The 14,647-nt window shown below is 65.1% G+C and overlaps 1 protein-coding gene across 1 annotated transcript in view; it reads left to right on the forward strand.

Moving 5' to 3' along the window:
- The window catches only part of DOT1L (DOT1 like histone lysine methyltransferase), a 60,954-nt gene that overhangs the window by 35,443 nt on the left and 10,864 nt on the right, over positions 1-14,647 (forward strand). The window contains exons 11-25 of the mRNA XM_077760612.1: positions 2,965-3,020; positions 5,086-5,165; positions 6,886-6,954; positions 7,475-7,581; positions 7,877-7,918; positions 8,697-8,807; positions 8,921-9,155; positions 9,497-9,616; positions 10,227-10,318; positions 10,639-10,740; positions 11,020-11,157; positions 11,754-11,879; positions 13,265-13,746; positions 13,932-14,055; positions 14,442-14,588. Of these exons, the coding sequence (XP_077616738.1) occupies positions 2,965-3,020; positions 5,086-5,165; positions 6,886-6,954; positions 7,475-7,581; positions 7,877-7,918; positions 8,697-8,807; positions 8,921-9,155; positions 9,497-9,616; positions 10,227-10,318; positions 10,639-10,740; positions 11,020-11,157; positions 11,754-11,879; positions 13,265-13,746; positions 13,932-14,055; positions 14,442-14,588 (2,031 nt within the window). The remainder of the gene's footprint in view (positions 1-2,964; positions 3,021-5,085; positions 5,166-6,885; positions 6,955-7,474; positions 7,582-7,876; positions 7,919-8,696; positions 8,808-8,920; positions 9,156-9,496; positions 9,617-10,226; positions 10,319-10,638; positions 10,741-11,019; positions 11,158-11,753; positions 11,880-13,264; positions 13,747-13,931; positions 14,056-14,441; positions 14,589-14,647) is intronic.

Here is a 14,647-nt window from a genome sequence, read left to right on the forward strand (position 1 = left end):
CCCCCCCACCCCCTGCCCCCGTCCCCACCCCCATCCTGCAGCCCAGCAGTTCCCAGGCCCCTCTGACCCCCCCACGTACCTCCTCTGTCAGAACCCCCATTTCCCTCCTGCTTGGCTCCCGTCTGCGTGTCTGTCTCACGTTAGGGTGCCCCCAGCAGCCATGCTGTTCACGATGAGACCCACCTGCTGTTGGCGCCTGGTAGTGGGCCTGGCACACGGCAGGTGTTATGTGTCAAGCCTGGTGCCTGGGGTGGCTGTGGCCCCGTGGAAGTGCCACGTGGGGAAGGTGCCAGTGTCTTTGTGGACTGTGCAGGTGCCTCTCCAGGAAGTGTGCAGGCCCTCCCTCTGGGTACCAGCCGCCTGTCCGGGCCTGTCCATGTCAGGACGGCCTGGTGCTGCTGGTGGGCAGAGCCGTGTGGGCCTCGGGGAGGCCGGAGCCCCGTGCTGGGTTCACCCCTTCTCTGGTCGTGGTCTGTGTTGATCCACTGGTGGTCCCGCCGCGTCCGTCTGTGGGCTTGGCTGCCCCTGGGCAGGTTAAAAAACACAGAGTGACAGAAGATGCAGGGCCACCTAACTAACCTCCGGTGAGGATGAGCCAGATCTCTGTTCTTGGAGGCGAGCCCTTCTCCTCTGCCTGGAGAGCACGATGCCTGGGCAGGGCTGGCCCGGGCCACCATGGATCAGTGGTTCCAGGAGGGGAGGGGACAGGTGGTCGTGGGGGCAGAAACCCTCCGCACCTGTGCACACTGGGGCTCTCTCGCGTGTCTTCCCGTTTCTTTGTGGAAGGAGGTCTCGGGGTCCCCCGGGCAGGGACACGGGAAGGCCGTGCATGTCTTTCTGACGTCTGTTAGCTCCAGAGTGATGGCCCCAGCAGCACGGCTGACTCAGCCAGTCACTGCCCTCTGTCACTGTCCATGGATGGTCACAGCCTGCCCGTGCCTGGAGCAGGGCTGCGGGGGCTGGGTGGGAAGAGCCTGGAATGCTGGCTGCTTCCCTGCTTCCGACGGGAAGCTGCAGCTCACGTGGTGCTGTGGACGGTGAGCCAGCCTCCAAGGACAGGGGCCTGGCCACAGCAAGAGGCATCTGAAGGCCCCTGTCAGTTCCCAGAACCCCCCCCCCGCCGAGGCTGGGTGTGCCGGGAGGACCCCAGGGCTCAGCAGTCTCCCCAAGGCCATGGTGGATACAGAGAAAAGGAGGCAAAATGATCTCAGGGCAAAGGCATGGGGGGTGGGGCCTCCAGGCCAAGCTTCCAGGATCGTCTCCCAGAGTGTCCCCCAGGACACACCTGATCCCCCCAAAACGACACGTGACCGCGTGTGAGGGGTGGTCTTCAGGGGGGCGTGGAGACCCAGCGCCCAGGTTCCTACCGGGGGTCGCTTAGCAGCCCCTCTGCCCGGCTAGGGTGGAGACCCCAGACCCCAGGAGGGGAGGGGGTCCTTAGCACGAACCTCGTGGCTCCACGGACAGCTCTGGGACACGGGCCCCCGGCCGGCGAGGGTGGCGGGCGCCCCGGAGTCCAGTTCCAGATGCCGCTGCCGCGGGCCAGCCTGGTGAGCCGGCCTCTGGGGAGGGAGGTGTCAGGCCCGTCGTGCGGGCTCTGTCTTGCACAGGACAGTGAGCACTTGGGACTTGAGTCAGTTGTGAGGCCTGGCAGGACTGTCAGCGAGAGTGCAGATTCAAGAAGTTTCCACAGGTGGGGAAGGGGTCCAGAGACAGGACGATGGGTGTGGGCCCCCCACGGTGCCAGAGCATGTTAGGGTGGCCGCCCCCTCTCCATCCCCAGGCCGTGCGCTGTCACGGCACGTGCACCACGGGCCATCCCGGGGTGGGGGCATCTCCCCTTGCGAGCAGCGGCTCCTGCCCCTGCTCACGGCCTCATCACACTGGCGCGGCAGCACTCAGGACTGTCCCTGCTCAGGGTCTTTCTTCTGTCCCTTTCCAGGAGCCTGCAGCCCCGTGCCCCATCGGGCTGCTGTCTTCTCGAGAAGGATGGGAGCTCCTGGGCACCACACAGCACGTGTAGGGGTGCAGGAGAGGGCAGGCACCCCCACCCCACGAGCCCCTTCCCGTCTGTGGAGGAGCTTGTTCTGGACACATCACACACGTGGACTCACACCCCGCGTGGCCTCTTGTGTCTGGTTCCCTCCCTGGGCATCGTGTGTTTGGGGTCCGTCCTCGGGACAGCAGGTGGGGGCACCTCGCTCCTGCTCGAGGCTGAGGGACTGTCCTGGGTGTGGTGGACACACTGATGGGCGTTTTGAGTTGTTTCCAGGGTTTGGCCCTTTGAGTCTGTCGCGCTGCTGGGATCACGTGTCACGGGTTCTCTCGGGCGAAGGCTGAGGAGCAGTGAGGACTGTCTTCCTAAAGAAGCGTAGTTAGACTTCCGGGTTTGGGGAGCGCCATGGCTGTGGACATGTGGGTGCTCTCAGGCAGACCGGCGCCCCAAGTCCCCACGTCCGTCTGCCAGCCGGGCAGCAGGGAGGGCCGGTGTGGGAGGTGCAGACGGGGGGCGGGGGGGGCCTCTGCACAGGGACAAGCCCGCCCCAGCCTGGGGTCGCTAGGACGCCCCTGCATGGGCCTCGCCCTTGCTGTGTGCCATGCGGATGCTGTCCCCTGGCAGAGAGACCTGCCTGGGGCGCTTCCCGAGTGCATCGCCAGCTGGGCGGGGACAGGAGCTGCCGGGCCTCTCGGTCGCCCCCCGCCTGCTCTGTATGACTTTGCAGCGTGCCCTCTGGCGTGGCTGGAGCCTCTGGCCCACCGTCCTTGCTCTCACGTGTGCGCCCCGTCCCTGCTCGGGGCCGCTGCGCAGTGACCTACCGCGTGTGGTCCTGTGGCCCCGGGAGCCGCCGCCCCAGCCTCACGTCCTCCGCACTCCAGTGGCCGCGCTCATCTCATCCTGTCCGGGCGGGCGGGGCCCCCGGTGAGGCCTCACGAGTCAACCTTGCTCCTGTTCTCTCCTTCCAGCTGGAGAGAGGCGACTTCCTCTCGGAGGAGTGGAGGGAGCGGATTGCCAACACAAGGTAGGGTCCGGCCGGGCGGGCGCCCCGGGGGAGGATCCGTGGCTCTCCTGGGCCCTGGCCTGTGGCAGAGCAGGCGGGCGGGGAGCCGGGCCCAGGCTCACACTTGTCCCTCCCCTGTCCCCCGCGGGGCGTGAGGCTGTCTCTGCACGGCCCTGGCCCTGTGGGGCAGCAGCCGGTCCCGTGTGGCTGGGGCGCTGTAGCCTTGCCTGCACCTCCCGTGCGACCTGCCACGGCCCTGGTGCTGGTCTGCAGTCCTTCCCCTGGCTCTGGGCTTGCAGGGCTTTCTGGAGACAAGTCAGCCTCGCCAACGGTGGCCACCACCTGGGGGACCCAGCAGTGTGGCCCCTCTCTGCCTTTCCTTCAGGCGTGCTTACCGCCTGCTGCCCTGGAGCCCCCGCGTCTGAGCCTGGGGGCAGGTAGAAGCTGGGGGCCGTTCTTTCCAGAGCGTCTCCCTGTGTGGCCCTCCTGCGAGAAGCCCCCATCTGAGCTGGGTCCACTCTGGTCTCCCCTGCCCGCCCCGGTCTTCCTTCTTTTCCTGTCAGCCTCATGCTGACCCCATGGGCGTCCCCACCTGTAGGGGTCTGGGGGCTCTCCAGTGGGGAGGAACCCCTACCTCACTGGGCGCCGCGTAGCAGGATCCAGGCCAAGGGGTCCCGTCTGGCCACCGTGGCGATGTGAGAGCTCACGGCCAGTGCGGCACCTCCCTGCCCCGGCCGTGCCTCTCCTTGTCCTGTGGGAGAGCAGGAAGAGGCCTTGGGGACTGGAGGGCGCCCCCTGACGTGCCCCCGGTGCTCTGCTTCCGGGCAGGGGCGCCCCTCCCCAGCAGCCCCTTTGTCATTAGGGCATCTGCCTCTGCTTCTCCTGGCCTCAGTGAGCTTCCAGCAGCTTCTGAGGTGTGAGAGGGTGGCTGTCTTCGGAGCCCCCTTCTTCTGTCAGAGCTTCTCACGCCTGGCTCTCTCATCAGGGCTCCGTCCCTCAGCCCCCAAGGACGCCTGTGCCCCAGCCCAAGGGCCCCCGTCTGCCCTGTCTTTGCCCCGTGGCGGTGCGGGGAGGGCACCCTGGGCTGCTTCTGCGTCTTTAATGCCCGTCTCTCTGTGGCCTGCTCAGGCCCCCCGGGGCCCTTCTGTCACCGGGTGCACTGACCGTTTCCCGAGGTTTTTTTTTCCTTAATATTTTTTGGGAGAGTGCAAGCGAGGGAGGGACAGAGAGAAGGGACAGAGCTGTCGGCACAGAGCCCAGCGCGGGGCTCGAGCTCACAAACCGTGAGATCATGACCTGAGCCCAAGTCAGACCCTCCACTGACTGAGCCACTGAGGTGCCCCAGGTTTCCGGACTTTATTTTAAACTGTCAAGATTGAAATCGAGCAGCGAGAGGACAGCCATCAGCCCTGTCTGTCTTCTGTCACATTCAAGTGAGGAAGCAACCCCCCCACCCCGTCCGCAGTCTTGGCATCCGTGCCCAGTTCTCGCTGTGGCGTAGATTTTATCTGGAGGCCCTTACGTGGGAGACGAGGCCACACAGCTGAGCACGGAGCTGTTTTACGTGTGGGCTCAGACGGGCCCTTGCATACTGGTCGTAGAGTGCAGCCGTCTGGAGTTCCTCTCGTGGGCGAGAGCCGGGCCTGGGCGGACGAAGGGGCAGCGCAGGGGCACGCGGGCACTGTGGGGGCAGCGGCCTCCCCCACCGCCCGTTTGGTGTCTCTGCACCGGGGGCCCCAGGGCGTCTGGCGCCAGGGCACACGGGAGAACGGGGCAGGGATGCGCACATGGGTCTCCCGCTGCGTCAGTTCCCTCGTGCCTCTGTCCCCAGGGACACCCGTGCTGTCGGATTTCAGCCCCAGGGACCACCCTCCCAACCAGCAGGTGTCCACCTCTCCTCTCCCAAAGAAGCAGGCAGCCTGGGTGTCAGGCTAACAGCAAGCGGGGCTCAGCCACCCTGTCCCGCGGGCCCGTTCCCCCCCCCCCCCGCCCCGGGCTAGGGAAGCTGGTGGAGGCGGCACCCGGCACTCTGTACACGTGCGCGAATGGAGCCTTCGTTTTACTCAACTGGAATATTATTTTGCAGTGTTATATTTGTGAATAACTTTGCCTTTGGTCCTGAGGTGGATCACCAGCTGAAGGAGCGGTTTGCGAACATGAAGGAAGGTAACATACTCCCTGTAGCCCTGCCTGGTGTCGTCCCCTCGCGCCCAGTCTGTCCGTAGATCTGGCGCTGGTTGCAGAGCCCTCGTGAGCGTCTGTCGGCCCCGGGAGGGGCCTTCCGCCGATGGGCCCCGGGTGGGCAGCCAGACTGATGAGCGGGTGTGCGGCCACGTTCCCGTTTGCTCAGACGAAGAGTGACTTCTCCACACGGGGATGTTCTGGCTTGTGCTGAGGGGTCGCTCACTCTGTGCCCGAAACCCACATTTAACTGACGTCCCCATTTATCTGCTGGCCCGACCTGCGACCAGTGAAGGTGCCAGGCCATCCAGGCTAGCCTCTCTGGCTTTCCTTGGGATTTCCCTCTGTTTGGGCCCAGCCCCACCTGGCTGCCTCTGCCTTCCACTCCTTGCTGTGTGTGAGTCTGGAACTGACTCGAGCTGCTCGGCATGGCTGTGGGGAGGCCGAGGAGGGGCCTGGGAGCCCAGGCTCTTGTTCTCAGGATGTGTGGGTGGGGCCGTGTCTTCCTTGTGCCTCGAAGGCTTCTAGACGTGCGGCTGTGCTTTGGTGGGCGTGAGGGCCTCTACTGTGTCTGGCCTGAGCCGTCTAGGGAAGAGTGTGTGTTTTCTAAACCTTGGCAAGCTGAGAGTCAAGGCCGTGTGCCGAGATGCAGCCTCCTGGCGGCCTCGCGGCCTGGCGCAGCCAGCCACTCCCGCTGGGGGAGCACCTGGGTGCTCCCTGGTCTGGGTGTCATGGTGGCTGGCGTGTTTGTGCACGTCTGAATCTGTGTGACTCTGTTGAATGGGATGCAAAGGGAGTTCTCCAATTGATTGATAGAAGGAGAGAGGGGGGGTGCACAAGCAGGGGAGGGGCAGAGAGAGAGAGAGAGAGAGAGAGAGAATCGCAAGCAGCCTCTGTGCTGTCAGTGCAGAGCCTGATGAGGGGCTCCCTCCCATGAACTGTGGGATCATAACCTCAGCCAGAATCAAATCAGACGCTCAACCCACTGAGCCACCCAGGTGGCCCTGGACTTTTCCAATTTAAATGTAACATTATTATTTTCCTTGACTTCTCTGTTTGGCCCTTTTTTCCTGTCATATGGAGAAGCGTGGCTTCCGGGAGTGCGCATGTGTAATAAACACATGTAATAAACACATGTAATAAACACATACAGTGTTTGTTATGCGCACGCACCGTGAACTCACTCATGAGCCTGTGGGTTCCAATGCGGGTCGTCTTCGCCTTAGAGCTCCGCACCCTGCGGGTGACTGCAGTCCGTGTGGCTGCCCTGACTGACGCGGCCAGCCGCTACGTGTCGCGCGGGGTTTTAGGTTTGCCTCGGCCGTTGGTTGTGGGACACGTAGCACAGGCACGCAGGCGGTGGGGGGTGCCAGCCACCGTCCTCACACCTGCCTGCTTTGTCCTCCCAGATGGCTGACTCCCCGGCTGGGACCTTTGGGTCTCAGGTCAGCACTGTGGGGCCTTGAGCACATGGTCGCAGGAGAGCAGCTGGTGGGACAGAGTTAAACTGGGAAGGCGTCACCTTGCATCGCTCTTCCTTGAAGGAGGCGATGGGCCCCGAGTGGGGCTCCATCCTGCTGTCCGTGCATTCGCTGTCCCCACTTCTCATGCGGCTTCTCCTCGCTCCTCTGACGACTGTCTCCCTTTCCTTTGTGTGCATGCAGGCGCCTCCCCATGAACAGCAGTAACTGGGTTTGTGTTTCAGGTGGGAGAATCGTGTCCTCAAAGCCCTTTGCGCCTCTGAACTTCAGAATAAACAGCAGAAACTTGAGCGGTAAGGAGCTTGGCTGCTGAAGCATTTAAGACCTGTGATTTCCAGCATCTGACTTGTGTCAGCGTAGCGGCTGTCCTCTCGCACTGCTCACGTCAGGGCAGGCCATCCTCTGGGGGCGTCCAGGGCACCACGGGGGCCAAGCTCCCCCCACCCCCAGTGCCAGGACTGCCCTGGTTGAGATGTCCCCAGACCTGCCCCGTGTCCCCTGGGGGCAGAGTGGCCCGGTAGGTGTCCCTGGCGGGAGAGGTCTGCCACGGCGGTGGCTGTCTGCACAGGGCGGGCTGCACCCCAGGCCCCTGGGACAAGACGTGTTGCTTTTCAGTCACTCTCCACATGCTTTCCGACCCCACTTTGGGGCTTGTCACTATCTTCCCTGGACAAGCCCCTCGGAGGAGCGGGACCTGTGTGAGCACCTCACCTGGGCCTCCCGCCTGTCTCCTGTGAGGAGGGAGGGAGTCCCCACAAAGCCGGGCGGAGGGGCCCCCGCCGGTCTCGCCCTGACCACAGCCACTCTGCGCAGACATCGGCACCATCATGCGCGTCGTAGAGCTCTCGCCCCTGAAAGGCTCCGTGTCCTGGACGGGGAAGCCGGTCTCCTACTACCTGCACACCATTGACCGCACCATAGTGAGTGCCCCACGCGCGTGGCCGGGGGAGGGGGGGCAGTAGTCTCCATGGACTCAGCTCTTGTGTGGGGTGAACCTTGTCGCAGGCAGCTGGCAATAGCGGCGGGCCCCACACGCTGGGAGCCTGGAGTCGGGTGGGTCCCAGAGCCGGGTGGCCCCTGCAGAACTCCGCCTGGGGGACTCGGTGCTGCCCCCCGAGAGCGCCCACCGTCCGTGCGTCCGCGACATTGCTTTCATCCCAAGAGGGTTGGGACTGACTTCTAATAAGATTTTTCTTTTCTTATTTGTATTTTTAGCTTGAAAACTATTTTTCTAGTCTGAAAAATCCAAAACTCAGGGTAAGTCTGTGTTTTCCCGTCACCTGAACAGTGTGCGTGCATTGCCTGTGGGGGTGGCCACACCGCATGTGCAGGTCTGTGCCGGGCTCTGGGTCACCCCTGCCCGCACGCACTCGCCCGACTTCAACCACTGCGGCTGGGCCACGATTCTTGTGCACGTCTGCGGAATGGGTGCGAGTCTCTGAAATGGGATTTGCTGACGTGGGGATTTGTACTGAAGGATGGCAAGTGGCGCTTGCACTGTCCCGACCCGAGTCGCTGTCCAAGGGCAGAGCAGCTGCCTTCTGGGGGGCGGGGGGAAGCCGGCCCAGCTCCCCCATTCTCCCAGGGCTCACGCCCTCCCCCTGGGGCCTCGTAGCCGCTGCTCATTTGTTCGGTATGCCTGTCCGAGAGTTCTTTCTGGAGACTCAGATGAGTCTACGTGCAGGAGAGCCTCTCCGACACCCGGCTTCTGCCGCCTGGGGCCCCGTGCCCTTCCTACCGTGCTCAGGCCGCAGCGCCCTCAGCCCTGCAGCTGCCGGCCCGCCACCCCTCTCAGGGCGGTGCTGCCAAGAGCCCGCACGCGCCCTGTGCCCAAGAAAGGACGGCCAGGCAGCTTCTCTGCCCCACGGTCTGCCTGAGAGATTGGGGGGCGGGGCATGTGCCCACACGCGCTCTCAGGGTCCTCCTTGCCTCTGTCTCCCCGCCCGTGCTGGTGGCGCACCTCGAGCCCTGCCCCTGCGTGGGGGACCCGGCCGAGCCTGTGCGTCCACAGACACGCCTGGCGCTTGCTTTCCAGGAGGAACAAGAGGCGGCTCGGCGCCGGCAGCAGCGAGAAAACAAGAGCAACACGACCACTCCCACCAAGGTGCCCGAGAGCAAGGCCGCCGTGCCCGCCGACACCCCCATGGTGAGCGCTCGCCTCGCCCCTGCACCCAGGCCCCCGGCGCTCTGCGGGGGGCGGCTCCTGGGACCTCCCAGGAGCACATGCCCCTGACGTCCCTCCACCCCGCCATCCGCTAGGATTCCGGTGCCGAGGAGGAGAAGGCTGGGGCGACCGCCATCAAAAAGCCGTCCCCTTCCAAGGCTCGGAAGAAGAAGCTGAACAAGAAGGGGCGGAAGATGGCCGGCCGGAAGCGCGGGCGCCCCAAGAAAATGAGCACTGCGAACCCCGAGCGCAAGCCCAAGAAGAGCCAGACCGCACTGGACCTCCTGCACGGCCAGGCCTCGTCGCAGACGGCGGCGCCCTCGCCCCAGGGTGAGCCAGTCCCCGCAGGGGCACGGGCTGTGGTGACGGGGGCACAGGCCATGGTGACAGTGCCATGTGCCGAGTGGCTTGGTGCCCGAGCTCCAAGCCCTCCCGAGGGCACACTGGGGTGTCCCTGGGCCTGTCTGTACAGCATCCTGCCGGCCTGGGCTGTAGCGAAGAGCCAGGATTTCTTAGTTACGAGGGGACGCGTCTGCGCTTCCGGAAGTGCCCAGTGGTGTCTGCTCATGTCTTTGGACTCTGGGAGCCGCGTCCGGTCGTGTCTTTAGAAAGACCCGCGGCTCCATGGAACAGAGCCCACGCTGACGCGTGAACGTGCTGTCTCCCCGCAGATGCGTACAAGTCACCTCATAGCCCGTTCTATCAGCTACCTCCCAGCGTGCAGCGGCACGCCCCCGCCCCTGACCGGCCGCTGCTGGCAGCCACCCCGCCCGCACTGCAGAAGCTGCTAGGTGAGCTGGAGCCTGACCCATAATAGGACAGCGCGCTGGGCTCCCCAGGGCCCAGGCTCGGTGGCGCCTGGGCTTCAGGTCTGTCAGGGCCCTGCCCAGGGCGTGTGGGGCCTTTTCTGGGGACGTCCGTGGCTGTCTGGACAGCCTGGAGTGCTTCTGGCATCGAGGGGGCAGGGCCGAGGGTGCCGCAGGATTCTCCCAAACAAAGAACAACCTGAGTCGTATCTACAGTGCTGGGTGGGAGAAGGCCTGTGGGGGGTGAGCAGAGGGTGCATGCACTCACGGTGCTGGGCCAGTGGACCTGCTGGGTGTCTGAACATCAGGGGAAAGGAAGCCCTTCCGTGCTTCGGGGGATGCCGGGTCCCCCAGCCCAGCGTCAGTAGCCCGCATTTACCTAGAAAGCCGCAGGCTCAGTAACGACCACGTGGTCTTGTGGGGAGGAAGAGATCGGGTGGTGGTGGCCAGGAGCCCTGAGGGGCTCCCGAGAGCACCGAGGGCCCTGGCCTGACGGCAGGAGGTGACCTCCAGCAGCCATGCCCTTCTCCAACGGTTTCCGAAGAGCCCAGGGGGGTCACATCTGCAGTGACCTGTGTCGCTTGGCTTCTCCCAGAATCCTTCAAGATTCAGTACTTGCAGTTCTTGGCGTACACCAAGACCGCCCAGTACAAGGCCAGCCTGCAGCAGCTGCTGGACCAGGAGAAGGTGAGCCCTGCCCTGGGCGCCCTCACGGGGCAGCTCTGTCCCCTGGGTCCCCAGAGCTGCCGAGGTGTCCTGGGCCCGGAGGCGCAAGTCTGGGGGGGCTCGCGCGCCATAGGAGCAGTGAGGGTCTCCGCAGGCCTGGGCGCCTGTCCCCACGGGGTCCGGAGAGGGTGTGGGGTGTCTGTTGCTCCTCACTGAGCAGCGACGCTCTCAACCACTAAGATTGGGCTGAAGGTCGTCGGCCTTCTGGGCTGGGGTGTGTCCCGCCGTGGGAAGGGACATGGCGGGGAGGGGCCTCCCGTCACCGTGCTCCGTCCCCGTAGGAGAAGAACGCCCGGCTGCTGGGCGCTGCGCAGCAGCTGTTTGGCCACTGCCAGGCCCAGAAGGAGGAGATCAAGAGGCTCTTCCAGCAGAAACTGGACGAGGTAGGGGTGGGCGGGTCAGGGGCCAGGGCACAGCCTAGGGAGTGGAGATCTGGAAGGGTCTTTTCCAGTATCTGGAACGTGGGAGTGTGGTCACAGGGCCGCTGGCGTGGGCTCGTGCCCCTCCCGCAGGCGACCGTCAGACCTCTCTCTGCTCTCTGTGACCGCCATCGGCCGCCACCCCACATCCCCTTTCTGGCCCCAGGGAGGCCTCTCCCCACCCTTTGCCCGCCGTCGCACAGCCCTGTGTGAAAGCCCACCTGTGCTGTCATGTGTCCGCAGCTGGGGGTGAAGGCGCTGACCTACAACGACCTGATTCAGGCACAGAAGGAGATCTCGGCTCACAACCAGCAGCTGAGGGAACAGACGGAGCAGCTGCAGAAGGACAACAGGGAGCTGAGGAGCCAGAGCCTGCAGCTGGTGGGTGCCTGGCCCCGGGGCACCGGGAAGCCGTCGTTCCGCCCCGGACAGGCAGGGATGACCGGGCGCTTGCAGGGCCCAGTGTTCTTCCTGAGGATGGGTTTTCCAGGCCCCCACCCCCACCCGGCTCAGGTTCATTCTTGGAGCCCTGAGGCCCCATTCTGGGCTCCCAGAGGACATGGCAGCCAGCGGGGTCTGGGGCCCTTGTGAAGGCTCTGACACTTTCACCAGAGGTGTGTTTATAGGTGGCCCAGGCTTTCACCCTTCTGCCGCCCATGCTGGACTCCCTACTGCGCCCCAGGGCCAGGTCACAGAGCTCTCGGGACCTCACTGCCATGGGGGCCGGGGCGCATTCTAACGGGCCTTCTCGTTCCATCCTGTGGGACCCCACCTTGCCCCCTGTGGGTGTCCCTACCAGGGACCCCAGTCTCCCCCTTGGGCTACCTCCTCAGCCTCGACTTCTCTTAGCGGGTTCCCTTCTCTGGGCCTGCAGGCTCTCGGGGACACCTGTCCAGTATCTGCCCTCTGCCGGGCAGACTGGTACCCACCCCGCCCTCCCCACGGGGCTCACGACCTCGGCCTCCCCGTCCCCACAGCTCAAGGCTCGGTGTGAGGAGCTGAGGCTGGACTGGTCGACGCTGTCCCTGGAGAGCCTGCTGAAGGAGAAGCAGGCCCTGAGGAGCCAGATCTCCGAGAAGCAGAGGCACTGTCTGGAGCTGCAGGTGGGGGCCGGGGCCGTGGGGGCCCCTCTGGGCTTCGATGCGGCGTTAGGAATGTGGGAAGTGCCCCACCCCCCCGCCGCCAGCTCCCGAAACCGTCTTGCTCCCCAGGGCAGGATATTGGTGGCACTGCAGTAATGGCAGCCCTCACAGCCTGTCCTCACCCCCAGGGGGAGCGATGGGCTTGGCATCTGAGGGGCCCCACGTGCTCCCAAAGCGTCTCGGGCTCCATTCAAAACGTAGGATTCCCTCGATGCCCCTACAGGGTGGGCTCTGAAGCCGCCCCCGGGAGGGCGGTCCTTGCACCCGGCACCGGAGCCGAGCTGAGGGCGGTGATGTGTGCGCCCGGGTCAGTGGGAACACAGGGTGGGAAGGAAGAGGGGGCAGACAGGTCTGCGTTCCCTCATGTTCCCCGGCCGCTAGCTGACCGGGTGACCGCACTACCACAGCAGGACGTGCGGCGTGGGCATCGCTGGGCGCTGAAAGCCCCGTTCGCAAGGCTCTGCCTCCTGTCGGGGTGGCCCCCCAGCCTGGCTTCGCGGCTCCCGTGGAGCCCTCCCGGTCAGCGGGCCCTCGGGTCTGGCAGGAGTTTTGTTATAAAATGATCCTACAGCGAGTTGCTCTATGCTGAAGACTCATTTTGAGTATATTCCTTATTTTCTTAAATAAGACAGAGAGGCATGAGTAGGGAAGGGGCAGAGAGACAGGGTCTGAATTGGGCTCTGCTCTGTGAGCGCAGAGCCCGACACAAGGCTGGAACTCCGGAATTGGGAGACTGTGACCCGAGCCGAAATCAAGAGTCAGGCACCCTGAGGATACTTCTTAAAGCCTGACTCCCCGGGGTGGGTCTGTGAGTGGTTAGGGCCCGGGGGCTGCGAGGCTGAGCTGTGCTCTCTGAGGGTTGTGGCCCAGGTGTCCCCTCCTGCTGAGCCGGCAGTGTGTGTCACAGAGAAGAGGCCTGCTGGCCTCGCCGGCGGAGCCAGGACCTGTTTCCACGGCCACGCCAGCAGGAGACGCTTCTCGAGAGCGGCTGCTGGGTGCTGACCCTCCTTTGTAGTAAAGAGCGAGAGGCTTTCGTTATGGAAGCCTTAGTGGGGGTGTCTTGTGTCCCGAGTACCGAGAGGGAACGCAGAGGGAGGGCCCCTCACAGACGGAGCACATGTACCCTACATCACACATGGGGTCACCATGTCCTGTTCCCTTTCCACGAGTGTGCGTCGGCAGAGCCGTACTGGGCAGCTGGCGGCGCCAGCCTCTCCATCAGCCACAAAGCCAGCTGGCGTCCTTCCCACGTTCCCTGACCCGTCCCTTGGATGTGTTGCTGGGCGCAGCCGGACCGGCTGGTCCTCGGCCTCAGCAGGCCTGACACCCCCCCACCCCCCCTGCAGATCAGCATCGTGGAGCTGGAGAAGAGCCAGCGGCAGCAGGAGCTCCTGCAGCTGAAGTCCTGTGTGCCGCCCGACGACGCCCTGTCGGCGCACCTGCGCGGGAAAGGCGCCCTGGGCCGGGAGCCAGAGGCGGAGCCCGGCCGGCTGCACCTCGACCTGGACTGCTCCAGGTTCCCCCTGCCCCACTTCAGCGCGAGCCCAGAGCTCTCCATGAACGGCCACGCGGCCGGCTATGAGCTGTGCGGCGCGCTGAGCCGGCCCTCATCCAAGCAGAACACCCCCCAGTACCTGGCCTCCCCGCTGGACCAGGAGGCCGTGCCCTGCACCCCCAGCCACAGCAGCCGCCCACGGCTCGAGAAGGTGTCCGGCCTGGCCCTGCCCGACTACACCAGGCTCTCCCCAGCCAAGCTGGTGCTAAGGCGCCACCTGAGCCAGGACCACGCGGCCGGCGGCAAGGCGGCCTCCGGAGAGCTGCACCCGCGGTGAGTCTGCGTGTGGAGCTCGCCCACCCTGCTCCAGCGCCCTTGGGCCACCCTGGGCTTCTTGGAGAGCCCGGCAGTTTGGAAAAGATTCGGGGTGTTTGCTGGGCCCCGGACGCCAGCTCTAGATGCAGAACCTCCGCTCTGGCGGCTCCCCAGAGAAGGAACCAGAGACGGTCTTGTTCCAGAGCCGAGCATGCCAAGGAGAACGGCCTTGCGTACCAGAGCCCGGGCATCAAGCTGAGCCCTCAGGACCCTCGGCCCCCGTCCCCCGTGGCCTTACCGATGACAGGGGAGAGGGCCAGCGAGAAGGTGAGGGCGGGGCACCAGCTGTGGGGGCGCACGGTGGGCGTCCTGATCCGGCCCTTAGGGGAGGTGGTGCAGGTGTGGGCCGGGCCAGGCTGCGGAAGGTCAGGCCCAGGCCTGGGACATGGTGCTGCGCCCCCATGGGGGCCATGGCCCGTAGGGTGGAGGGGAGTGGTGATTTCATTCGTGAGCGTAAGGCGGCACGTGTGAGAGACCACGGAGGGTCCCCAGTTGGGTGGAGGTGGGGCCCTGAATTTCAGGAGGAGCTGTTTGGGGGGGGGTGTCACCGGGACAAGGGACCTTCTCCTGTGGCGGGAGGGGCGCCAGGCCCTCCGGGTGGTGCCCGTGGCCTGGCCAGCGGGGGCAAGGAGGGCCTGGCGGTGTGTCTGCAGGGTTTGAAGGAGCGCGCCTATGCCAGCGGCGGGGAGGCCCCCCCCAGCCTGCCGGTCAGCATCCCGCTCAGCACCGTGCAGCCCAGCAAGCTGCCCGTCAGCATTCCCCTGGCCAGCGTGGTGCTGCCCAGCCGCGCCGAGAGAGTGGTGAGTGGGCGCGCTGTGTTCCTCGGGCTGCAGGGCTGCGTGTGTGGTGCGGGGAAGTT

This window comes from Crocuta crocuta, unplaced genomic scaffold, assembly GCF_008692635.1.
Source record: "Crocuta crocuta isolate KB4526 unplaced genomic scaffold, BGI_CrCroc_1.0 scaffold443, whole genome shotgun sequence".
Lineage (NCBI taxonomy): Eukaryota > Metazoa > Chordata > Mammalia > Carnivora > Hyaenidae > Crocuta > Crocuta crocuta.